Source organism: Pipistrellus hanaki, assembly GCF_964339955.1.
Source record: "Pipistrellus hanaki genome assembly, chromosome: 5".
Classification (NCBI taxonomy): Eukaryota; Metazoa; Chordata; class Mammalia; order Chiroptera; family Vespertilionidae; genus Pipistrellus; species Pipistrellus hanaki.
In genome coordinates this window covers 30,307,012-30,332,984 of record NC_140507.1, presented here as the reverse complement: position 1 = coordinate 30,332,984, position 25,973 = coordinate 30,307,012, and the positions used below count along the sequence as shown (strand labels likewise).

The 25,973-nt window shown below is 41.2% G+C and overlaps 2 protein-coding genes across 3 annotated transcripts in view; one reads left to right on the top strand and one right to left on the bottom strand.

Moving 5' to 3' along the window:
- Window positions 1-2,041, bottom strand: part of SAR1B (secretion associated Ras related GTPase 1B) — a 34,445-nt gene extending 32,404 nt beyond the window's left edge. The window contains exon 1 of the mRNA XM_084886746.1: window positions 1,962-2,041. The gene's annotated coding sequence lies outside the window, so the exon portion shown is untranslated. The remainder of the gene's footprint in view (window positions 1-1,961) is intronic.
- Window positions 2,042-2,162: 121 nt separating this feature from the next.
- SEC24A (SEC24 homolog A, COPII coat complex component) overlaps window positions 2,163-25,973 on the top strand; it is a 60,722-nt gene continuing 36,911 nt past the window's right edge. The window contains exons 1-6 of one of the 2 annotated variants that reach the window (XM_084886568.1): window positions 2,163-2,559; window positions 14,598-15,074; window positions 22,099-22,266; window positions 24,213-24,290; window positions 25,058-25,215; window positions 25,511-25,683. In XM_084886568.1, the coding sequence (XP_084742694.1) occupies window positions 2,463-2,559; window positions 14,598-15,074; window positions 22,099-22,266; window positions 24,213-24,290; window positions 25,058-25,215; window positions 25,511-25,683 (1,151 nt within the window). In that variant the 5' untranslated portion in view covers window positions 2,163-2,462. The remainder of the gene's footprint in view (window positions 2,560-14,597; window positions 15,075-22,098; window positions 22,267-24,212; window positions 24,291-25,057; window positions 25,216-25,510; window positions 25,684-25,973) is intronic. The other variant, XM_084886567.1, reaches the window with a different exon arrangement.

Sequence of the window (25,973 nt, the reverse complement as noted above, 5' to 3'; positions counted from 1 at the left end):
ACTGTATAATCACAATGCTTTCCCCCCAACCCCCACTTCCCGCACACCTCTCTCCTCATCTCTCATTCAGTTATTACTCCTCGGGTTAGGGATCCAACATGAGGATCCTACCAGTTGCTGAACATGTCTATTCTTTTTTAAAATGTATCTTTCTATTCTTTTCTTCTTTTTTGAGCATGTCTATTCTAATTATGCATTCCAGAACTGGGGTATAATCACAGGATAGATTCAGGGACTCACTGGGCCCACTGTTAGATGAGACCTGATGGAAAACTCTATTGATTAACAGAAGCTCCTATTTTCACTGATAGAGTGTGATTTTGGTTCTCTAGGAGTTTGTGTCTATTTAGGAACTGTGTCCAGTGTCCCATGAAAACTCTGATTACTTTCCTTTATTCAAAGTACGGTCACCCTGGTAAATGGTCATTCGTCCTATGGACTAAAAAGGAACCACATATTAAACCTGACAACTTCAGGGGAGGCCTAAAATATCTGTATAGGATTATTGGCAGCGAAACTGGCTCCAGGTGTTAGACCAGTGGAGTCAAACTGGGTCTTGGTTGGGCAACCTCAGTACTTGAGTTCTGGTTGAGAAAGAATTCAGAGGCAAGACACAAACTATACGAGAGTTTATTCAGGAAGGCAGAGAGGTAGAAGTGAGCCATAGAAGAAATGGGCTCAGAAAACAAGTTAGGCAAAAGATAGGGCCCTTGTGTTTCCCTGGAGATGAGGAGACCTTGGTTCTTGTCTTCTTTAGGGAAAGATTTCAATCAAGACACAAGTGTAGAAAAGAAAGCAATAATTTATTGACCGCAGCAAAAATATATTTAGGACAGTGAAACAAGAAGAGCACAGAAGCAATAGGAGTCTAGGCTGGGCTGCCTTGGCTCACTGGGAAGTCAGAAAAAGGGGGCCTGGGAGATAAGGTCAGGGGTTAGCCTGGGAGGAGCTCCTGCTGCCCATGGCTTCCCTGGTTGCAAGTCTCATGGGGTTCCTTAAAGGTTAGGAGACGGGGGTGGGAAAGGGGGTGGGGAGGGCGAGGGGAATAGCATAGGCACACTGGGACCTTCAGTTCCGGGAGTTTTAAAGGCTAGGCGTTTAGGAGTGGATCAATCGGATATTGATCAGCTTTACCAAAATGAGATTTATTCTCTTAGTTTGTCTGTTTTGGGTGGGGTTGGCAAATGGCACTTACTTGGATTTCTGTTGTCTGTCTCCCTGAGTTGGGTGCTTTTTACCCTCTGGGGAGGAGAACTGCAAACCACTTACTCTTAAGCGTCCTTTAGTTTAGGGAAGATAAAATTTACTAGGTGGCTGCAAACTGCCTTTTAGCTATCTGTGTTAGCTTCCCTATTCCACTTGTCCTGCATTGTTCCTAGCTTCTTTCTATTCTACAACACTTGGGAACTTTGGAGAAAGAGAGAAAAGGAAAACACGCCTGGGGGAAGGGGATAGGGAAAGGCGCCTGTGTGCTCCATAGAGAGAGTTGCCCAGGAAGGAAGTTTGATTGCTTTCGCTTACTGTAAACGCTTAGAAATAAAACTGCCATTTACACGTGCTGTTCAATGTGCCCTTAATGAACTTTAGGTGACTATGCTATGAATCAGCGAATTCGAAATTAAAATTACTTTTAAATCCTCAGGTCAAAGAGCAAGGCCTCCGCCAAGGTGATTACACTTTTAACGCACGTACATAATTAACCACCTCTTTTTTTAAAAAAACGTCCTTACACTTTACACCTGGAATATAATGAAATACCGCCATGAACATTATTCCAGCTACCAGGCATATAGTCTCAACAGAGGATGATGACGCCTGTAGTATCAGGTAACCTTCCCCAAAACCCGAGGAGAGAAGCTGTCAGTCCCATTTCTCGGAAGCGGCCAGTGAAACGCTGACTGCGCCAAGGTCCCGGCCCTGCCGGCGAGATGACGTTTACGGACGGCGGGGGATTTCCGTACCGGTGACACACGCCACTTCCGGCCGGCGGTGAGAGTCAGTGACGTGGCAGGCCAGGCCGAACACGGTCCTCAGGGCCGGGACACCCGGGGCTGTCAGCTGGCCTCTGGGCAGCCCCGCCGGGAGGGCACCGACTGCGGCGGCCGCCGCCAGCCCGGAGCCGGAAGTGCCACGTGTCCCCACTGCGCCTGCGCGGCCGGCTGACACTTCCGGCTGGGGCCTCTCCGCTCTCTGGGCTGGGCTGCCTCCTTCCAGCGCCGCGTTCCCGGCCCCACCGACGCGACTACCTACCCTCCCTCAGCTCCCAGGCCGAGTCGTGGCCGCGGGTGGGCTGGGGAGAATGTGGCGCCGGGCCTAGGGCTTGATGCGCCTCCCTCTCTCCTCCCCGCCTCCCGCCCGCAGTCGTTCTCTCCCTTCGCTTCCAGTAGTCGTCTCTCATCGCTTGGCTTGGCGCTGTCGCACCCCGCGACCAGCCCCTTCCACCCCGGATAACCTCCGCCGTCATGTCCCAGCCGGGGGTACCGGCCTCCGGCGGCGCCCTCACCGGCCTCCAGGCCCAGAATGGGGCCGCCTCGGCCTCGGGGTCTTCGTATACCAACGGTAGGTGCCACTCGGGGGCGCAGGGAGGGCGCAGCCTGGGCCCGGGCTCCCGCTGAACTTTGGTCGCCGCCGCCGCCGCCTGAGGCGGGAAGAGGGGAGGGTGGCATCCCGCCCTGGGTCTGCAGCCGGCGGGTGGGCGGCTAGGCCACGGGGACAGCGGCGAGTATGCACCCGCTGCTCCTGGCTCGTCTTAGTGTTTTATATGGTTATTTGTTGATTCATTTGTCCAGCAAACAGGTTGTGAGCACTTGTCAACCTGGGTGAAAACTAGATTCTGTCCATACCTCAACACTCGCATAGAAACCTCGTAGTTGTTTATGTGCCTTCCTACTCCGTGCCACCGCACCCGTCTCACAGAGAGAGCAGATTTGGGGTCTGATTCATTTGGGTCCTGCAGGGCCTACAGTGGGATGGGGGTCATACTCAGTCTGAATTGGTGGAGATGAATGAATGATTGTACTTTCCGGAGATCCCTTCAGAGCCGGTTCGTTTTTCCCAGAACCTTCCTCGAATTGTACTGAGGCCACCTGTTCAGTTTTGATGCTTTGGAAGAACCAGAAAGGAGGATTTCCTGTTTGATTTCCAGAGGTCTTGACATCACTTGGAAAGTGGTTGGGCACAACTCAGAACCTCTGATGAGAGTGTGCATGTGGCACTATAATTTGTCATTTGGTGTGAGAGTATCTTACCTTTTTTTTTTTTTTTTTTTTTTTTTTTTTTTTACCTCTTATAGGATTTCAAAAACTGTGCTGCATTATGATTTTATTATAATTGTTATAATAAAGATAGATTGCCAACAGCTTGCTAAGTTACCAATTTACCTACAAATCTTTGGTTCATGGAAACAAAAGCAGAATAATACTAAAATACTGAGATTTCTGTTGGAATCTAAAATTTCTGTGAAGTTTGAGAATATAGGCAATTCACATTATTTTTAGAGACGACTGCTGTCTTTTCTTTTTTTTCTTTTTTCTTTTTCTTTTTTTTTTTTTTTTTTACAGAGAAAGCTCTGAAAGACTTTTAAAAATGTCTGTGAGTGGGCAGAAGTAAGAATAAGTGGGGGGTAAGCACTGAAATGGTGTTCAATCGAATCAATTGTTCTTTCTAAAATTTATGGTAATGTGTAAATTACATTTATTTTAGAATATTTACTGACATTTATGCTGAGGATGAAATCATTTAAAGAAATTTACTTTAAGCTATAAGAACCTTAAAAATATGTCATAGGGCTGTGGCTTTTTCTTATTTATAAATTTCAATTTTATATGAGCTTTACATTTTTTAAATTTTTTTATTTTAGAGAGTGAGAGAGGGAGAGCGAAACATCAATTTGTTTTTCCACTAGTCATGCATTCATTAGTTGCTTCTTGTATGTGCCCTGAGGATTGAACCCATGACCTTGGCATATGGGGACCACTCTCTAACCAACTGAGCTACCCAGCCAAGGCTGGGTTTACCATTTAAAGTTCATGTAAAATTGCCGGGACCGGCTTGGTGACTGAAGGGTCCCAGGTTCGATTCCCTGTACCTTGGTTGCGGGCATATCCCCAGTAGGGGGTGTGCAAGAGGCAGCTGATTGATGACTCTCTCTCTCATCAATGTTTCTAACTCTCTATCTCTCTCCCTTCCTCTCTGTACAAAATCAATAAAATATATAAAAATAAATAAATAAATAAATAAATAAATAAAAATAAAGTTCATGTAAAATTGCCCTGCCCCAGTAGCTCAGTTGGTTAGAGTGTGGTCCTGATATTCCAGGGTTTGGAGTTCGATCCTCACTCAGGGCACATACAGGAATCAATAGTGAATACATGAATAAGTGGAACAACAAATGGATGTTTCTCTATCCTCTTTTTAAAATGTAATAAATAAAAATTTCTAAATAAAATAAATATCCTATATAATAAAAGCCTAATATGCTAAGTGTCAGGTCATCCTGTCATCTGTTCAACCAATCAAAGCGTATTATGTTAATGATATGCTAAGGCCACTCAACCGCTCGCTATGACCTGCACTGACCACCAGGGGTCAGACACTTCCACTGGTAGGTTAGCTTTCTGCTGAGGTCTGGCCGATCAGGACTGAGTGAGATGGGCCGGACATGCCCTGGAGCCCTCCTGCTGTCCTGTCCCGGTTGGCCAACGTCCCGCATCCCTTCCCAGCTCCGATTGTGCACCGGTGGGGTCCTTTAGCCTGGCCTGCGCCCTCTCGCAATCTGGGCTAAGGGACCCACTCCCTCCCAACTGTACAAATTTTGTGCTTCAGGCCTCTAGTATAAAATAAATACATAAATGGCAAATCCTACCAATATGCTTGTAAGCTTATATGAACGTACTAGAGGCCCGGTGCATGAAAATTCATGCACTAGAGGGGGTAGTCCCTCAGCCCAGCCTGCCCCCTCTCAGTCCAGGAGCCTTCAGGAGTGGGAGGTGACCCAGCAATCAGGGGAAGGCAATGCTTCATCACACCTCTGCTGCTGCCACTGCCGGCAGCGCAAGCCTTGGCCGGCCCTGGTTACCTGAGCCTCAGGTGGCCCTGGGCAGCTAGGGGGCTGAGGGGACTGGTGGATTCTGGAGGCAGGTCTCTGGAGTGGCCAGGCCCCCCTGGGGATAGGCCCAGCCTTGTTGCATGCCTGCCACCCTATCAGGGCTGAGGGGACTGGGCGCCACTATCTTGTGGCTGTGGGCACCGCCATCTCTGAGGGCGGGGCAGTAAATTATCATATTCCCTCCTTATTGGCTGTGGGCACTGCCATCTTTGAGGGTGGGACAGTCAATTAGCATATCCCTCCTTATTGGCTGTGGGCGCCACCATCTTTGTGATGATGTGAGGGTCGATTAGCATATTCCCTTTATTAGATAGGGTAGTTTTGTTAATTTTGAAATGTGAAATGAATTTAGCCACTGTGATATGCTGTATTGGTGGTGATGTCATTATGTTGATTTGATCCAGTCCAACAGACATTTGCATATCTTCTAAGTTCTGTCCTTGGGAAAATGGAACCCAAGGTACAGTCCCCTCCTTTTACACAGGTTCCCTAGAGCCAAATGTGGACTCATATATGGAATGAAATCATAGAACTGCACAAATACATACCTTTTAAAATATATACGTAATTGACAGTCTTTTTATAAGCTCAATTTCTAAAGGGTTTTTTTGGTGTGGTTTTTTTTTTGTAGAGTTAGTCCTAGTAAAGTGTCTAATGTCCTCTATTGGATTAACTTTTTTTTGCATCCCACTAATAATAAAGAGTACGGATATGGTGGAGAAATGGAGTGGAGGTTATTTCTCTTGAAGGTGAAAAAATAGTGCTGGAATGTAATTTTATTTTGGTTAACTCTTTTAAGGCAGTTATTGCTGCTTAAATATTCCATAGAGCCCTAGTCATGTGGCTCAATTGGTTGGAACATTGTCTCAATTCAACAAAAGGTAGTGGGTTTGATTCCCTGTCAGGCCACATACCTAGGTTGCAAGATCCATCCCTGGTGGGGGCAAGTATAGAAGGCAACTGATGAGTTTCTCTTTCATATCCATGTTTCTTTCTCTCTCTCTCCCACTCCCTTTCTCTCTAAAAATAAACAACAAAAATTCTATTGAATGCTTTATTTTTTTTTTAAATATATTTTATTGATTTTGTACAGAGAGGAAGGGAGAGAGATAGTTAGAAACATCGATGAGAGAGAGTAATTGATCAGCTGCCTCTTGCACACCCCCTACCGGGGATATGCCCGCAACCAAGGTACATGCCCTTGACCAGAATCGAACCCGGGACCTTTCAGTCCCCAAGCTGACGCTCTATCCATTGAGCCAAACCGGTTTCGGCTATTGAATGCTTTAAACTTTAGATTTAATGTAGCTTGCTTATATTACATATCACAGTTCAGTTGGATCTTCAGATATTTTTAAATTATAATAAAAAGACCCAAGTAAAGTAGTCCCCCTTATCTATGAGAGATATGTTCCAGTGGATGCCTGAAGCTGGATAGTACTGAAACCTATATAGGCCATGTTTCATATATATATATATGCTAGTAATAAAGTAGAACAGTTAACCAACATGCTGTAATAAGTTATATAAATATGGTCTCTCTCAAAATATCTTGTACTGTAACTTGTACTGACCCTTTCTATGATGATGCAAGATGATACAGTCTTATATAATAAAAGGCTAATATGCAAATCAGCTGGCCGAACAACTGGTCAATATGACACACACTGCTCAGTGCAGGAGCTGCCCCCTGGTGGTCAGTGCACTCCCACAGGGGAAGTGCTGCTCAGCCAGAACCCGGGCTCATGACTGGCAAGTGCAGTGGCGGTGGCTGGAGCCTCTCCTGCCTGGTGGCTGGAGCCTCTCCTGCCTTGTGGCAGCGCTAAAGATGTCCTACTGTCCTACTGATGGCTCCCGGCCTATCAGAGGCCACAGGCTGGGCTGAGCGACCCCTCCCCCCACAAGTGCACGAATTTCATGCACTGGGCCTCTAGTGTTTACATAAAATGAAATGAAGTACTCAGAATAGCACACAACATAAAACTTATGACTTGTTTATTTCTGGAATTTTCCATTTAAAATTTCAGGTTGTGGTTGACCGAAATTGAAACTACAGAAATCGAAACTGTATAAGGGGGGAATAGTGTAATCACCTTTTTCATTTTTCTATAATTTCTTTTGTATTATGTGGTATCATTATATTATAGAATTCCTCACAAATGGAGACCTTTCTGTGGTCAGTTGCATTACAATTTAAAATTGTTGAGATACGTTTTTCTAAGTTTCTATGTAGATTTGTGTATACATATTTCCTTTGCAAAAATTGGTAGTGAAACTGCAAGACTACTTAAACTGGCAGATCTTCATCTGATTAGCATGTAATAAGGCTAAAGCCAGATCATGATTCCCACTGTTAATTAGTTGTTTTATTTTGACTTTGGTAATACTTATGTAATATTCACTTTTCCCATATAGATTAAGGGTGAGAAGAATATTCTCAAACCTCTCTCCCACCCAGCTTTCCATTATATTGTAATTTTATTAAATAATATCTGATTTGCCTCTAGATAGTAAAACCTATGAGGGCAAGAATATCTGTTTTACACATCATCCTCCAACTACCTACATGTTGTCTAGCACATTTTAAGAGTTTTATTGTTTGAAAGTTTTAGATTTAGGTATTTTGTAATTTAGGACACTAAACTCCTAAATCACTTCCAATTTTTTTTCCTACTAAAATTTTCTATGGATTTTTTTGCACAATATTATCAGCTAAAGCTCAATAGAATATGTGTGTGAGGGGGTTATCAGTTTAAATTCTAAATTTATACTCATATCTATATTTTTGGCATGACAGAAATGCAGATCTCTTTCAGTTTCACTATTATGTAAACCATGGTTATGATTGTATATTTAATATAGGAAGTCTCTAGTCATGATCAAAGCATGCTGTGAATAAAATTGGCACGTGTTCACCCTGGCCAGGGTGGCTCTGTTGGTTGAGTGTTGTTCTGTTCACCAAAAGGTTGATGGTTCCATTCTCCACCAGGGCATATGCCTGGGTTGTAGGCTCGATTCCTAGTAGGCTCCTGTAGCCAATGGATGTTCAGCCCTCACATCAATGTTTCTCTCTCTCCTCCCTCTTCATCTCCTTCTTTTCTCTCTCTCTAAAAAAGAGAGAAGAATTAAAATTAAAATTAAAAAGAGAAAAAAAACAACAACATGCATTGGCATGTGGTTTATAACACTGTTGTGGCCGAGTGCCCCTTAATGTTTTCAGTGGGGCAAGTAACTTTGGACTCTCAGAATACTCTTTACATACCTCTATTAGAATCTATGCCATTGAGCTTCTTTTTTGTCTCTGTTGGTACATTGGAAGCTCCTGAAAGATAAATGGTAGCAATAAGACCTAACATTATTTAATTTATGCCCAGTTACTGTGGTAGGCTGCATTATATGCATCATCTTCTTTAATCCTCAAAACAGTCCTATGAGCTTAGAACTGTTATGTTTAGTGACAAGCATACTGAGATAAGTGGTCAAGCAACTAGCTCAGTGTCATGCAACTAACCACCTAAATGTGTGCAACCTAGATTTAAAGCTAAGCAGTCTTGCCCTGACCTGGTAGCACAGTTGGTTAGAGCATTGTCCCCATAAGCCAAAGTTGTAGGTCCAGTCAGGGCACATTCAAAAATCAACCAAAGAATGCATAGATGGGTGGAACAACATTTCTCTCTCCCTCCTCCTTCCTTCCTCCCCCCCCTCCCCTCTTGCAGCACATTGATTGGAAATTGCCAGTATAGAGTGACTTTGTACTATTAGGAAGTTGATTGTAAAGGACTTATGACATTCTTTTAGATAGTTTTCTATAGTAACTCCCAGAAATGGAATATTCACCACACTTTAATGTTTGAATATACAGAAAAGGACCGAGTTCAGTGAACTACCTTAACTTGTGTGATTTGGGACAAATTGGCTTAGTAAGCTGCTCTAAGCTTGGGGTTTCTCAGGGTACCAGAATCTTTAGAGTTTTGTGGGTTTTTTGGAGTATGCAAATTCTTTATTTTCTCTATTAGTGTTTAATAAATTATAAATATATAAGCAAAGTGTTTTTAGAAAATATAAGTAGTTGATTTCCCAGAACATAGCTCTGATTTAATGTTTTTCAGATCAGCCAGAGATATAATTTATTTATGTTACTCTCTCCTTCCCTACCCCATGTGTTCAAAGGATTCAAGATGACTATATAAATGGGTTATATAAACTTTGAGGGGATAAAATTAGGGAAAGTGAAACTTTTTAAAACCTGTGTATATGGTAAGTAAGTCACATTGTTTAGCTGCTTTTTGATTATATTCAGAGAAGGTCAATCTAATGGGACTGAGAACACTCCCTTGTTTCTAAAGTATAGATTAGCATTCCCATTGGTGACTTCTTATTGGTGCTGCCATTGAATAGTGGCCTTTTCTCTCTGGCCAATCTGTTAGTCTGCTTATCTCAAAATGATTCCAGACCAAGGCTCACTATTTCAATACTTTAAACACTTTTCCATTGGAATCCTATGTCACATTTCACATTTTTAAAATGTTTCTTCACAGTCCTTAAACAGGGATTAGTGAAAAAACAACCCTACCCTAACTGGTTTGGTTCAGTGGATAGAGCATTGGCCTGCGGACTCAAGGGTCCCAGGTTCGATTCCCGTCAAGGGCATGTACCTTGGTTGCAGGCCCATACCCACTAGGGAGTGTGCAGGAGGCAGCTGATCAATGTTTCTTTCTCATCGATGTTTCTAACTCTCTATCCCTCTCCCTTCCTCTCTGTAAAAAATCATTTTAAAAAATTTATATATTATACACACACACACAAAACCCTTAATTACAGATAGGAAGGTTAAAAAATTAATCTGAGCCCTGATGGTGTGGCTCAGTTGACCTTTGAACAATGCCAGGATTAGGAGCATTGACCCTCCGTGCAGTCAAAAATCTGCATATGACTATTGACTTCCCCAAAACTAAATGACTAATAATCTACTATTGACCAGAAGCCTTACCAATAACATAGTCAATTAACACAAATTTTGTATGCTGTATGTATTATACACTATATTTATACAATAAAGTAAGCTAGAGAAAAGAAAATGTTATTCAGAAAACCATAAGAGCCTGGCTGGCATGGCTATGAACCAAGAGGTCAGGGTTCGGATCCTGGTCAGGGCACAAATCCAAGTTTCAGGCTTGATCCCCATTGGGGGCATGCAGGAGACAGCCAATCAATGATTCTCTTTCATCATTGATGTTTCTATCTCTCCCTCTCCTAATTCTTTTTGTAATTTATCCCTGTTGCTTATTTACTTCACTGACAGTCTGTTGTGTGACTAATCTACAATTTCTTTTATCTCCTGTTGATAGATATTTTATTTCTTTCCAATCTTTCATTATTATAAGCAACACTGCAGCTAACACATTTGGATCTATTTCTTTTGTCCTGTAAGGATACCTATGTGCTTTTTTGTTTTGTTTTGTTTTTTAAATATATTTTATTGATTTTTTTATAGAGAGGAAGGGAGAGGAACAGAGAGTTAGAAACATCGGTGGGAGAAAAACATCGATCAGCCACCTCCTACCGGGGATGTGCCCACAACTAAGGTACATGCCCTTGACCGGAATTGAACCTGGGACCCTTCCACAGGCCAACGCTCTATCCACTGAGCCAAACCGGTTAGGGCTGTTTTTTATTTTATTTTGGAGAGCAATCTATATAGACTAATTCCCTCCCTCCAACTCATACTATATATATTTTTCTGTAGGCCTTCCAATTTACCTCTCTATATATACACAAACTTATATATGTTTGTATAAGCATTGCATAATTATGAAATGATTCAAATTAGTCTGATGACATTTGTACATTGGCTGCATGAACTGAGGAGGTATGACTAGAAGATATTTTCTTTTTCTATCTTTTAATTATAAATAGTCCAAAGACTTTTTAAAAAAAGTTTATGTAAATATCACCTTTTTAAAAATATTCATCTTATTTCCTAATTTTATTTTATTTTTTAAAAATATTTATTTATTGACTAGAAGCCTGGCAAACAAAATTTGTGTGTGGGTACAGTCCCTAAGCCTGGCCTGTGATCATGGCCAGCTGCCTGCAGCCGGCCACCCACCGCCACCTATCCCTGGTTCCCCGTTCTCCATTGGGTGATTGGTGCCTGATGGAGAGGGGAAGGGACCGAGAATTTTTGGTAAGTTTGTTATAGGTCTGTGGAAAATTAACAAACTGGAGATGACAAGTGCTGGCAAGGATATGGAGAAAAGGGAACCCTCATGCACTGCTGGTTGGAATGCAGACTGGCACAGCCTCTGTGGAAAACAGAGGAGTTTCCTCAAAAAAATTAAAAATGAAACTCCCATTTGATCCAGTAATACCACTCCTAGGAATCTATCCCAAGAAACCAGGAACACCAATCAAAAAGAACATATGCACCCCTATGTTCATAGCAGCGCAATTTACAATAGCTAAATTTGGAAACAGCCTAAGTGTCCATCAGCAGATGAGTGGATTAAAAAAACTGTTGTATATGGACACAATGGAAATCTGTGCTGCTGTAAAAAAGAAAGAATTCTTACCATTTACAACAGCATAGATGGACCTGGAGAGCATTATGCTAAGCGAAATAAGCCAGAGAATGATAAGTACCACATGATCTCACTCATTTGTGGAATATAATGAACAACATAAACTGATGGGGGAAAAAAAGACCCAGAGACATAGAAGCATGGAATAGATCCTCAAACCTCAGAGGGAAGGCAGGGGGAGGGTTGGTGGGCAGGGTGTGTAGGGGGAGATCAACCAAAGAACTTATATGCTTATAAGCATAACCAATGGACACAGACAATGGGGGTGATGGTAAAGGCCAGGGCTAGGGAGCGGGCAGGCTGGAGAGAACAATGGTGGAAAAGGGAATATATGTAATACTTTCAACAATAAGGAATTTTTTTAATTATTTATTTCTTTTTCTAAAAAATTTTATTGTTGAAAGTATTTCATAGGTCCTCCTTTTTCCCTCTTCCAGCCTGCTCCCATCCCTGCCCCCACGGGCCCTCACCACAGGTTATGCATATATGCATAAAAGTTCATTGATTTTTCTTTTTATTATTGCCTAATTTTATGGACAGAAATAATAGTATAGTCCTCGATAGAAGTGCTAGTTTTAAGGGTTAATAATTAATTAATTAATTAATTAATTAATTAAGAGAGGAAGGAAGAGGGATAGAGAGATAGAAACATAGAGAAATATAATGATAGCTGCCTCCTGCCTGCACCTTACTGGGCATTGAGCCTGCATCTGGGGCATGTGCCCTACCAGGAATTGAACCAGAGCCTCTTAGTTCCTAGGTTGATGCTCAATCGCTGAGCCACACGGGCTGAGTCTGATTAATAACAATTTAAAAATGTACAATTCAATGATTTTTAGTATATTGACTGAGTTTTGCAACCATAACTGTAGTCAGTTTTTTTAAAATATATTTTTATTGATTTCAGAGAGGAAGGGGTGGAGAGAAAAAGAGAGAGGGAGAGAGAGAGAGAGAGGGAAATCAATGATGAGAGAGAATAATTGATCAGTTGCTTCATGCACACCTCTCACTGGAGATCGAGCCTGCATCCTGAGCATGTGCTCTGACTAGGAATCAAACCGTGACATCCTGATTCACAGGTTGATGCTCAACCACTGAACTACACCAGCTGGGCAGTACAATCAGTTTTAGAATATTTTTATTACCCCAAAAAGAAACTCCATACCCATTAGTAGTCACTTCCCATTCCCTCCTCCTAGCTACTGCAACCATAAATCTACATCTGTGTTTGTGGATTTTTCTACTCTGGACATTTCATATAAATGGATTATATTATATATGGCCCTTTATGACCAGTATCTTTCACTTAGCATGATGTTTTCAAGGTTTGTTTATGTTGTAGTGTGTTTTCAATACTTTATTCCTTGTTATGACCAAACCAGAGGCCTGTGTACGAAATTCGTGTGTGTGTGTGTGTGTGTGTGTGTGTGTGTGTGTATCCCCGTGTGTGTCCCTCAGCTTGGCCTGTGCCCTCTCACCTTCCAGGACCCCTTAGGTAGGGTCCCTAGGATTGGCTGGCGATCAGGGCCTATCTGGGCTTTCTTCCCCTTGCTGCCGGCAGCTGGCCCCACCCCCGCAGCTGCAACGCTTGCCATCTGTGCAGCACTGCCGCTTCCCCGCCACCAGTCACTTGCCTCTGCGGGCGACAGGCATGGGGCATGATCACTTGGCTGGCCCTGCACACCCGCCACAGCATCATTGGCTGGTGGCCTGGCCTTCCCTCCCTCTGTGGGGCGATCCATTATGGGGCGATGGCAGGACTCCCCGCCCCCAACTAATTGCATCATACCCATCTTGGCTGGCCTGGCACCAGTGTATGTCATAGCATGGTCGTCTGGAAATTCATCCAGACAGTTGGTTGTTCTGCTGTTTGGTTGTTTGGTTGATTTGCATATTACACTTAATTTTATAGATAATATTCCATTGGTCCCTTTTGTACTTATCATTTTTTTGGCATTTCAGTTGTTTCCACTTTTTGATAATTACTAATAATGATGTTATGATATTCGTTAGTAAAAATTTTTATGCAGATAAGAAGTGGAATTGCCCTATCTGGTTTTGCTCAGTGGATAGAGCGTTGGCCTGCGGACAGAAGGGTCCCAAGTTCGATTCCGGTCAAGGGCATGTGCCTTGGTTGCAGGCACATCCCCAGTGGGGAGTGTGCAGGAAGCAGCTGATTGATGTTTCTCTCTCATCAGTGTTTCTAACTCTATCTCCCTCTCCCTTCCTCTCTGTAAAAAATCAATAAAATATATTTTAAAAAAAGAAGTGGAATTGCTGGATTATATGATAACTGTGTTTAACATTTTGAGGAACTACCAAACTGTTTTCCAATGTAGGTACACCATTCTACATTTTCACTAGCAGTGAATGAGGGTTCCATTTTCTGCACATCCTAGTCAACAATTACTATTTTCCTTTTTAGCCATCCTATTTGGTGTGAGTGCTATCTCATTGTGACTTTGATTTGCATTTTTCTAGTGACTAATGTTGACTGTTTTTGTATGTGTTTACTGGCCATTTATTTATATTATGTTATCTCTTTGAAAATGTATATGAATGTTTATTTAACTCCTTTGTTTATTTTAAGTTAGGTTATTTGTCTTTATATTTTTGGGTTGTAAGAATACCATATATTTTGCTGGGACTGGTTTGGCTCAGTGGATAGAGTGTTGGCCTGGGGACTGAAGGGTCCCGGGTTCGATTCCGATTAGGGCCTTGGTTGCGGGCACATCCCAGTGGGGGGTGTGCGGGGGGCAGCTGATCGATGTTTCTCTCTCATCGATGTTTCTGGCTCTCTGTAAAAACTAAATAAAATATATTTTTTAAAAATACCATATATTTTATTGTATTTTTTAAAGTTATTTGTTTGCAAGACTGATTTTTTTTTCCCCCCCTCTTATTGGAAGGTCCTATCCAAAATGCACTGCTGTCTGCACAAGGATATAATTCTCAGCTTCCAGGATCCTACTCTCATCTATTACCAGCAAAGACTTTGAATCCAGTCTCTGGACAGTCGAACTATGGTGGTTCTCAGACTGTTTCTTCATTGAGTAATTATCAGGGACCTGGGCAGACTCTTCATAGACCACCTGTGGCTTCTAATCCAGTGACACCTTCACTCCATGGTGGTCCTGTTCCCAGAATGCCACAACATGCTTCTCAGAACCCAGCTGCTACACCAATGCCTTCTGGTAGCTTTCATCCTGGAGCCAGCGCACCGCCACCTCTGAATTGGCAGTATAACTATCCACCCCCAGGATCACAGACAAACCATTATCCTCGAGTATCAACCGGACCAACTATGTCTGGGAATACAAATTTGACAAGTCATCAATATGTTTCTTCTGGAGATCCTTCACATCAAAACAACTTCATAAAATCAGGTAGAGTTTTTTAAAATATAGAAATCGGAAACTTTTGCTTAATTAGACATTAGAATTAATGTTTCAAGTCTTAAAAACATTGTAAGACTATTGATTTTTTAAATCACTTTTAATGTTTAAATGAACTATTTCTCTAACCTTTAAGTTAACTTAAAATTGTGGATTGTTCCTGCTTTACATCTTATCCTCTGTGTTTCCTTGAGTCACTCATGATATTTCAGGGATTCTGGAATGCATGCAGAACCACTTCTTTAAGGACTGATCATTACTTTTATTAAATTGGTTCTGTTCTGTTTTGTATTTTAGGGAAGATCAATCCCTGTGGTTTCTCTTTGGTATTTTATTTTATTTTCTTACTAGAGGCCTGGTGTATGAAATTCATGCAGGCAGTGTTCCTCAGGCCTGCACCCTCTCCAATCTGGGACCCCTTGAAGGATGTCCTACTGCCGGTTTATAGGGATCAGGCCTAAACCGGCAGTCGGACATCCCTCTTGCAATCTGGGACTGCTGGCTCCTAACTGCTCACCTGCCTGCCTGCCTGATTGCCCCAACCACTCTGCCTGCTGGCCTGCTTACCCTTAACTGCCCTTGCCACTGGCCTGCTTGCCCCCCAAATGCCCCCTCCTTCCCCGCCAGCCTGATCACCCCCAACTGCCCCCTGTGCCAGTGTGCTTGCTCCCAACTGCCTCCCCTGCCAGCCTGCTCACCCCCAACTTCCCCACCCTGCTGGCCTGCTTGCCCCTACCTTCCTCCCCACTGGCCTGCTTGACCCCAACTGCCCCCCTGCTGGCCTGCACACTCCCAACTGCTCCCCCTGCTGGTCTGCTTGCCCCCAACGGCCTCGCCCCCCATCAGCCTGATCACCCACAACTGCCATCCCATCCTGTCCTGATCACCCACAACTGCTCTCCCCTCTTGGCCTTTAACTGCCTCTACCTCGGCCCTGCCACCCGGCTTTGTCCAGAAGAATGTCCGGAAGGTGTCCTGGAAGTTCTCCCAGTCTAATTAGCATATTACCCTTTTATTAGTATAGATAGAAGCCTGGTGCACATGTAGAGGCCAGCTGGTTTGTCCTGAAGGGTGTCCTGGATCAGGGTGGGGGTTCCCTTGGGGAATGGGGCAGCCTGGGCGAGGGGCCTGTGGTGGTTTGTAGGCTGACCATGCCCCCATGCGGTGAGGGTCCCTGCTGGGAGGGCGAGACCAGCCTGGGTGAGGGGTTAAGGGCTGTTTTCAAGCTGGCCACAGCGCCCCAGTGGGGACCTCACCCCATGGAGGTGTGGCTAGCCTGGGTGAGGAGCTGAGGGCTGTTCTCAGGCTGGCCATGCCCTCCCACACACACCCCCTTGTGACCCAAGCTCCCAGCCCCTCCTTTTTTTCTTTTTCTTTTTCTTTTTCTTTTTCTTTTTCTTTTTCTTTTTCTTTTTCTTTTTCTTTTTCTTTTTCTTTTTCTTTTTCAGTGCCTCCTTGATTGGAGGCCAGGGCCGGCTGGAAGCAGACATCAGAGATTTATTTATCTTCTATAATTGAAACTTTGTAGTCTTAAGTGGAAGCCAGGGCCAGCCAGGGCAGGTGAGAAGCTTGGCTTCCTCCATCGTTGGGGGCAACCCAAGCCTCCTGCTTGCTCCAGCTACATGGCTGTGGCCATCTTTGTTGGGTTAATTTGCATACTCGCTCCTGACTGGCTGGTAGGTATAGCGGAGTGATGGTTAATTTGCATGTTTCTCTTTTATTAGTGTAGATATTTTCATTGATTTCAGAAAGGAAGGGAGAGGGAGAGAGAAGGGTAGAAATAACAGCAGTGAGAGAGAATCATTGATTGGCTGCTTCCTATATGCCCACACTGGGGATCAAGCTTACAACTCAGGCATGTGCCCTGACCAGAAATTGAACTATGACCTCCTGGTTTGTAGGTCAGTGTGCTACCATTGAGCTACACTGTCTTGATTTGAAGCTTGGGTTATCTTTTTGCTATGGCATAGACAGTTTTTGGCCCCAGAAACTGTAGGATCTGTCAAAACATATCATACTTTCGGAGTGAGGAGTGTTATTGAGCATAACTGCAGTCAGAAAGCTGTAGACATAACTACAGTCAGAAAGCTGTAGACATTGACCCTAGTGAATGCATTTTGGCCTTGAAAAGAGTAGGGTTATTTCTAGAAACTTAATTTCTTTGTCAAAATCTTTTTTCTTTTTTCTTTTTTTAACATATTTTATTGGCTTTTTACAGAGAGGAAGAGAGAGGGATAGAGAGTTAGAAACATCGATGAGAGAGAATCATCGATCAGCTGCCTCCTTGACTGGAATCGAACCTGGGACCTTTCAGTCTGCAGACCAACGCTCTATCCACAGAATCAAACCGGTTTCTGCAGTGTCGAAATCTTTTGACCCTCAATTGTTAGAACCAAAATTCTCCCGGTTACTTTTATTTTTTAATTTTAAAAAAATTATTGATTGATTCTAGATAGACAGGAAACTCATATATGCATTCATTGGTTGACTTGTATGTGTCCTAACTGGGGATTGAACTGCAACCTTGGCTTATTGCTCTAACCTACTGAGTCACTCAGCCAGGGATCTCCTAGTTTTTTCCTCCTGGTTTCTTTTATTCTTATTCTTATTGACATCATGAGTGAGCATCAGTCAGTTATTTATTATTTTCCAGCACTTTGCCAGACTTTCATATGTGTTATTTTTCATAACAGTCTCTTTTACAAGAAAGAAATCTGAGGCTTGAATCATTTACCCAAAACCACAAGAAAATAATTTGGGGACAGGTCCTATATAAAAAGTGTTTAAGAATAGGTGTAGGTTCTTGTTTAAAAACATATGATCAGGAGAATCTAAGATGGCTGCTCGGGTAGGCAACTAGCCGCAGCCGCACACAACAATTTTAATAAAATACAACTAAAATATAAAATGGACATTACCCAGAACTACAGGAAAGTCGACTGACTGGAAATCCTACAACAAGAAGCAAGGAGAAAACCAGAAGGAAGCGCGGAGGAGCTGTAAAAGCCTAAGGTACGGAGACACGCGGCGCACGCGAAGAGGACGGAGCCGGAGAGGAGGGAGGCCGAGTGCCTGGCGGGCGTTCCCTAGCGGGAAGGAGATAAAACTCCGACTGTGCTGGGCCCCTGACTGCTCTGAACCCCAGTTCTGGGCCAGACCCCGGGGACCCAGGCTCAGCCATAGGGAGCTGGGCTGTAAAGCGGAACCCCGGGGTAGCGGAGAAAGGAGGTCCCGGAGGCGCGCACACTGCCCCCAGAGAAGGGACCGTCGGTTGTGCCGCGGGATTGCCCTGGCCGGAAGGAGACAGGGGCTCCAGACTGCTGTGAACGCCACCTCCAACTCCACTTCCAACTGAACTGAACCCCAATACCGGGCTCATTGTGGGAGAGCATAGACTGTTTGGCAGCAGGCGAAAATCGAGGGCACCTTTCTCTCAGAGGCGCAGGCAGCGAGCACTGAAGGACCCGCATAGGGCGGGGCTGACGGAAGCCAAAGCTGCAGGCTCCACCCTGAAACCCCGTCCCATCTGTAACTGCGAAATGCGACAACAAAATAGATCACAAACGAAAGAAATGGAGGACAAAAAGCGTCTGGATATAGAGTTCAAATCTACGCTTATAAGGTTTTTCAAGAATTTCCTAGAAAAGATGGATAAGGCCTATGAGGATATGAAAAGAGATCAACTAGAATTAATAAGGAGTCAACAAGAAATGATAAGGGATCAACAAGAAATAAAGAATACATTGTCTGAAATAAAAAATATTCTACAGAGTCCTAAAAACAGAAGGGAAGATCGCAAGAATCAAGTCAAAGATTTGGAACATAAAGAGCCAGAAGACACTCCTCCACAGAAGCTAGAAGGCAAGAGAATCCAGAAAATTGAAGATAATGTAAGAAACCTCTGGGACAACTTCAAGCGAACCAACATCAGAATTATGGGGGTTCCAGAAGATGAGAGAGAGCAAGATATCGAAAACATACTGAAAGAAATAGTGACAGAAAACTTCCCCCACCTGGTGAAAGAATTTGACTTACAAGTCCAAGAAGCGCACAGAACTCCAAACAAAAGGAATCCAAAGAGGACCACACCGAGACACATCATTATTAAAATTCCAAGAGCAAAAGATAAAGAGAGAATATTAAAAGAAGCAAGAGCAAAGAAGGTAGTTACCTATAAAGGAGCACCTATACGATTGTCAGCTGACTTCTCAACAGAAACCATGCAGGCCAGAAGGGAATGGCAAGAAATATTCAAGGTGATGAATAGCAAGAACCTACAGCCAAAAATAAGCTACCCAGCAAAGCTATCACTCAGAATCGAAGGCCAGATAAAGAGCTTCACTAATAAAAAAAAGCTAAAGGAGTTCATCACCACCAAACCAGAATTATATGAATTGCTGAAGGGGGTTCTTTCAGAAGAGAAAGTAAACAAAGATAAAAATTATGAACAACAAATACGTAATTATCAACAAGTGAATCTAAAAACCAAGGAAATTAAAAAAATCTGATGAACAATATTAACTGTTGAATATAATAGAATCAGAGGTATGGAAGGGGAGTGAACTGACGATTCTTGGGGAAAAGGGGAGAGGGGGCGTGGGAAGAGACTGAACATAAACTGTGCACCTATGGATGAGGACAATGGGGAGAGGGGAAAGGGCAGAGGGTGGGGTGGGAACCTGGTGGAGGAGAGCAATGGTGGGGGGGGGGGGAGGAAGGAACATTTGTAATAATATGAAAAATAAAAACTTATTAAAAAAAAAGAAGTAAAATAAATAAATAAATAAATAAAATAAAATAAAATATTACATGTATAAACTAAAAAAAAAAAAAAAACAAAAAAAAAAAACATATGATCAATAATCTGAAATATTTTTGGCGCTAACAGAAAACTTCAGGTAGAGCACCTTGACTGCAGCACAAATATGGTGAAAGAGGCATAAGCAAGTGTCATTACTTATTAAGGTTTTCACGTAAAAGTAGGAGAGAGATTAAACTAATAAAATGAACCTAAAATAAATGTCTGACTACCCTTCTTTTTTCTTATGAGAAAAAAAATTCTTCATATTTGACCTCTGTTTTTTTCAACCCATCATTAATAATAGGTGCCTGGTTGTTCAATTTCAAAACTGTATATAAGTCATATTCAGTTTCTAGTCCACACATTAAAATTCTTTTTCCCTCTAATAGTCCATCTTTTAGCATCCTTGCATTGGTTTTAGGGATCTTAGGAGACAGATTCTAAAACTCTAGTTATTATTGTTATAAATAAGAATTATGCAGCTTGAAAAAATAATGACTATCCTATAAAATGTAGCATATATTTTATTCAAAAATATTCTTTTTAAAGCTGTGAAAAACTTCTATAAGTTCACTTGAATGCTGTTAAACATTAGGTTGTTACATTTTTGCGAACAGACGTGTCATATGTTCTTGTTCATGCTGAGTTGGTACTGTACCTTGCCCTTTTGTTCCTTTGACTTGTCTGTATTGCCAAAGATATGACAGATATGTGTGGGTGCTTCTTTGATAAGGGTGTTACATGGTAGTAATCTTTGTCTTCACTTCTTTCAACAGGGCACTGATTAGTCTTAATGGGAGCCATAAAGTTTAGTAATACAATAATCTTTCAGTTTGGCCCTGGAAAATTGAACACTGTTGAAGAAGCATATTGAAAATTTTTGTTATTTGCCTATCTTTCTTTATTCCTTTAGTTATACAAAATTACAGGGTTAACTGTAGAATATATTATAAAGTAAAATTTATTACCTATTTCACTTATAAATTCAGAGGCTAGAAAAAAGCCTTGGGCTGGAAAATTAAATCACATACTTATCAGTATTATTTTATCTACTTTGCAGACTTTGTTCTTCCTCTTTGGCAAATAAGAAGGTGGAAGTAATACTGTTGACTTGAGTGAACAGGTGGTTGTGGGATTTGGAATTTTTGATATCACATAGAAGAATTTCCTCAAGAGTAACTGATAATATTTTTTACACTATCCTGAACTTAATTGTCCTAATGGAAAATTGGTGTAGTTGAAGCAGTAAGAATACTGGTAGATACAAGGACAAATATCATATAATTCTTAATTTAGTTTGATGAGTATTTTTGCACCTCTTGGATAGTGACCTATAAAGCATATGCATAAACTTCGGGTCATTTCATTTCCCATTTTTTTAAGCTTAGGGAGTGTTTTTAATATAGTATTTAAACCATTGTTGAAAGTAAACTACTTTTTACAAAATGTATTTTTATTGATTTCAGAGAAGGAGAGAGACATAGGAACATCAATGATGGGAGAGAATCATTGATTAGTTGCCTCCTGAACACCCCCCTCTGGGAATCCAGCCCGAAACTCAGGCATGTGCCCTGATGGGGATCAAACCATGACCTCCTGGTTCATAGGTCAATGCTCAACCACTGTGCTATGCCAGCTGGACGAAAGTAAACTACTTTTATTATTACTAGGTTATTGAACAGAGTACAAAGTTACAATCTCATTTTTAATATGTTATACACTGCCAATAAAAATGAAGCAGAATGAAATAAAACTTAGAGAATTTGGAGTATCACAATACTAACAAATTACAAAGTAATTATAAAGCCAACTCTAAACTTAATCAATGTTAATTGAATGAACTATATTAATAGGCCATTAATAAAATTTTATCGTGTTAATTTCTACTGGAATATTTGACATGGCCTGTTGAAACTCTGTGACCAGTCAATGAAAAATTAATCAATAGAGAGGGTATTGTATCTGTCTTATAAGTTATTTGATGTTGAGTTTATACTTATACTGCTTTAATAATTTATAGATAAGCACTATAGGAGAGACAGGGCAAAATGTAAAGTATGTATATAAATTAAGTTATAAACCTGGGAAGTAACATATTTCTGGTAATTTGTTGGTGGTTGCAATTAAAATTTCAAAGTTATTCAGATTTAGTGAAAGTCTATTTGGCCTTTGTCTTAAGTACTTAAGTAATGTGAAAAACCAATGTTTTCATAGGTTCTGCACCCCCTCTGAATCCACCTCTGCCTACCACTTTCCAACCAGGAGTTCCTGTTGGGCCTCCCCCAACTGGAGGACCACCTCCAATGAGTGCCCTAAGTCCTCAGAAATCATCACATAGGGATGTGCACCAGCCCTCATTTAATTCACCTACCAACCAAGAAGGTAAGCATGGCAAAACCAAGTCAAGTTTGACTTACGGTAGAATAATGAATATTTCTGAAATCTGTGTATCCATATCATATTTTTTCCAGAAAATCTAGTTGTTTTGATTAGGGTTGGCCTTCAGATATTTAGAGTTTAAAGAGGTTCCTCAGAATTCCCATAGTCCTATGTATGCTGAGCTATGAACTAGCATTCAGGATCCACTGCTGTTAGCTTTAAAAATATATATATATTTTATTGATTTTTTACAGAGAGGAAGGAAGAGGGAGAGTTGGAAACATTGATGAGAGAGAAACATCAATCAGCTGCCTCCTGCACACCCCGTACTGGGGATGTGCCCACAACCAAGGTATGCAACAAAGGTACATGCCCTTGACCAGAATAGAATCTGGGACCCTTGAGTCGGCAAGCCGACACTTTATCCACTGAGCCAAACTGGTCAGGACTGTTAACTTTTTTTATTGCTGTGGTTATCAAGTTAGGTTTCTTTTGGGAGAGGGAGGTGAGAAGAGAGTTCCTGCTTTTCTGTTAGAACTATTTTCATATACTGCCTTTTTTCCATGGAGGTGGTATTTTGATTATCACTGTTACTGTAAATAGCCTATTTAATGCTAATTGACCCTCTCGCCATTGCAAAGATGGTGGTGCCCACAGCAAATAAGGAAGGAATATGCTAATTGACTGTCATGCCCTTAAAGATGGTGGTGCCCAGTTTCCTCAGTCGAACACCTGCCTCTGGAGTCCCCCAGTCCCCTCAGCCCTCCAGCTGCCCAGGGCCGGCTCAAGGTGCAGGCAAGCCTCGGATGTCGGCTGCCTAACTGCCCAGGGCCAGCCCAAAGCTCAGATAACCAGGGCTGGCCGAGGCTTGTGCTGCCTGTAGTGGCAGCAGCAGAGGTGTAATGGGGCTTTGCCTTCCCCTGATTGCTGAGTTATCTCCCTCCCCTGAGGGCTCCTGGATTGTGAGAGGGGGTAGGCCAGGCTGAGGGACGCCCCCTCCAGTGCATGAATTTTCATGTACCCGACCTCTAGTTAGCAAATATTTATGAATCTAAATACAAAGTTAAATATACAAGCATTTTGATGTTTTATATAAATAAAATGTTTTAAAGCATTGTCTTCAGATATAATTTTAAAATGTTTATTAATTTAAATAATATTTTGTAAAGTAAGGGGTCTTCAAACTACGGCCCGCGGGCCACATGTGGCCCGCAGAGGAGTCTGATCCGGCCCGCCAGGTTTTTTGGGCAGTGAGTGCAGCCGAGGTGTTACAGTAGGAATTAGTAGTTCATATAGTCCGGCCCTCCAGCTCTCTGAGGGACCGTGATCTGGCCCCCACTTTAAAAAGTTTGAGGACCCCTGTTGATGCTAGTTACTGATTTTAGTTTCTTCTGTACCTGAAATAGCATACATACCTAGAAGTAAATTTTTACTCTTCAAAAGCCGATGCCTCTGGTATTTAACTTTAACTCTTCAAATTGGGGGGGAAACAAGATTTAAAATAAATTTTAGTGGTGATTCTCTAGACTGACACAGTTGTTCTAATTAATTTATATTACCTTCAGATTCTAAATTTACCTTTTTCATATTTCGAAAGAAGTTATTTTTATTCTTAAAATTTTATTTTATTTTTAAATAATATTGATTTTGGTGATTTCTCTTTCAGTGTGTATTGCTCTTAAGAGATTTTTAATACTACTCTGGTAAATGCTGAAATCTTTCAGATAGTATATAATTTTGTACACTCCACAAAGGAACATCCTTTTTAGAAGTTTATAAAATTATTTGCTACTTTGATATATTTTGTATATTTAAAAACTGGCATTGTTTAAAACTTTTATTTCAACATTTGATTTTTGGGGGGGCTGTGGTTTAAACTATATTTGTCATTTGAAAAGTTATCTTAAATTAGCTCCAGTCTTATTGAAATTGTAATAAACTTTTCTTAGGTATAACATCAAGTACCAATAATGGATCTATGATGGTTCACAATAGTTACGATGAAATTGAAGGCGGTGGCTTCTTGGGTGAGATGCTATGAAAATTTTCTTGTTGTTGTTGATTTTAGGAAACAAATCTTTTTAATCATGTCCCACAACAATGATTATTGTTAGCATTTTTTTCTCCATGCATATAGACTTCTTTTGTTAATTTTCCCCCTCAGAGTTGGGATTGTGGCTTTATTATTATGATACTATGATATAGAGTATTTTTTCCCAATTAGATCTATTTAAATTTATTTAACCAATTGAACATTTAGTATGTTTTCATTAAAGTTATTTTAAATTAGAATTTTCATTTGAATACAAAGTTTCATACATATAAAAATGAATTAACTATACAAAACTTATTTTTGTGTTTATAGTTGTAGTCTACATCTTTAGACTTTTAAAAAATATTTTTTTATTGATTTCAGAGAAGAAGAGAGAGGGAAAGAGAGATAGAAACATCAATGATGAGAGGGAGTCATTGATTGGCTGCCTCCCACACGCCCCACTGGGGACCGAGCTTTCAATGCAAGCATGTGCCTTTGGCTGGAGTCTAACCTCCTTCAGTTCATAGGCTGATGCTCTCTATCCACTGAGCTAAACCAGTTAGGGCTACATTAAGTAGGTTTTAATCATTGCTGTTACTTTGTTGCTAGTATTTGTCTTATTTTACAAAAGTGATAAATGAAAGTATTAACATATTGAAAGGATTTTGGAATTATAACTTCTATGATTTAATGGATCTATGTGTTGATTTAAAGTATTCTGGAGTGTAAAATAGAACTTAAAAGTTACCTTGTTTCTAGCAACACCACAGCTTACTAATAAGAATCCTACAGTGAGCCGAAGTGTTGGATATTCATATCCCTCTTTACCACCTGGTTATCAGAACACACAACCACCTACAACCGGAATGCCACCCTCTTCCTTGAGCTACCCAAGTGGGCCGCAGGCCTTTAACCAGGTAAACTTTTTGTTTCTTATTTAAAAAAAATTTTTTTCCACCTTTTTTGTTTAAACTGTAAATACATGGAAAAGTTTCAGGACATATATAATGAACATTTTTAACCCATTAGAATAACAATGGATATTTTATAAGACCTTTGTCTTATTACATATCTCTAGAACCAAAATATTTATCAGAGAGTCTAGATTATGGTTTTATTTAAAGAGAAATTAAATAACTAAGTCTTTATACACTTCTGTTTTCAACTGAAGACATTATAAAGATTACTTACCTTCAAATTATACATCTTTAGAATTCCTTAGGTGCTAATCATTTAACTGCAAGCATGAGTGGATTAAGTCTACATCCAGACGGGCTGAGAGTTATTAACCTTCTTCATGAGAGGAACATGCTTCCATCAACACCTTTGCAGCCTCCGGTTCCAAATTTGCATGAAGATATCCAGAGACTCAACTGTAACCCAGAGTAAGGTTCAGTGTTTCTTCTATTTTACTCATTCTAAACGTTTTCCAGATTTCTTTGGAGTCATATATTATGAACAAGTGGTGCAGATATATTAATTTATGAAAGTAGTTCTGTGGGTAGAAAACAACTCTTTTAGTTGCTTACTTAATTGATATTTGAAATGTTCTAAGTTTAGAAATAGGGTAGCTATTTCTGAGATGATTGCTGCCTCTATCAGCTATAATGGTAGTGCGATATTCATTATCATTAAGGCAGCTACATTATTTCTTTAGTCCAAAGTATGGAGATTT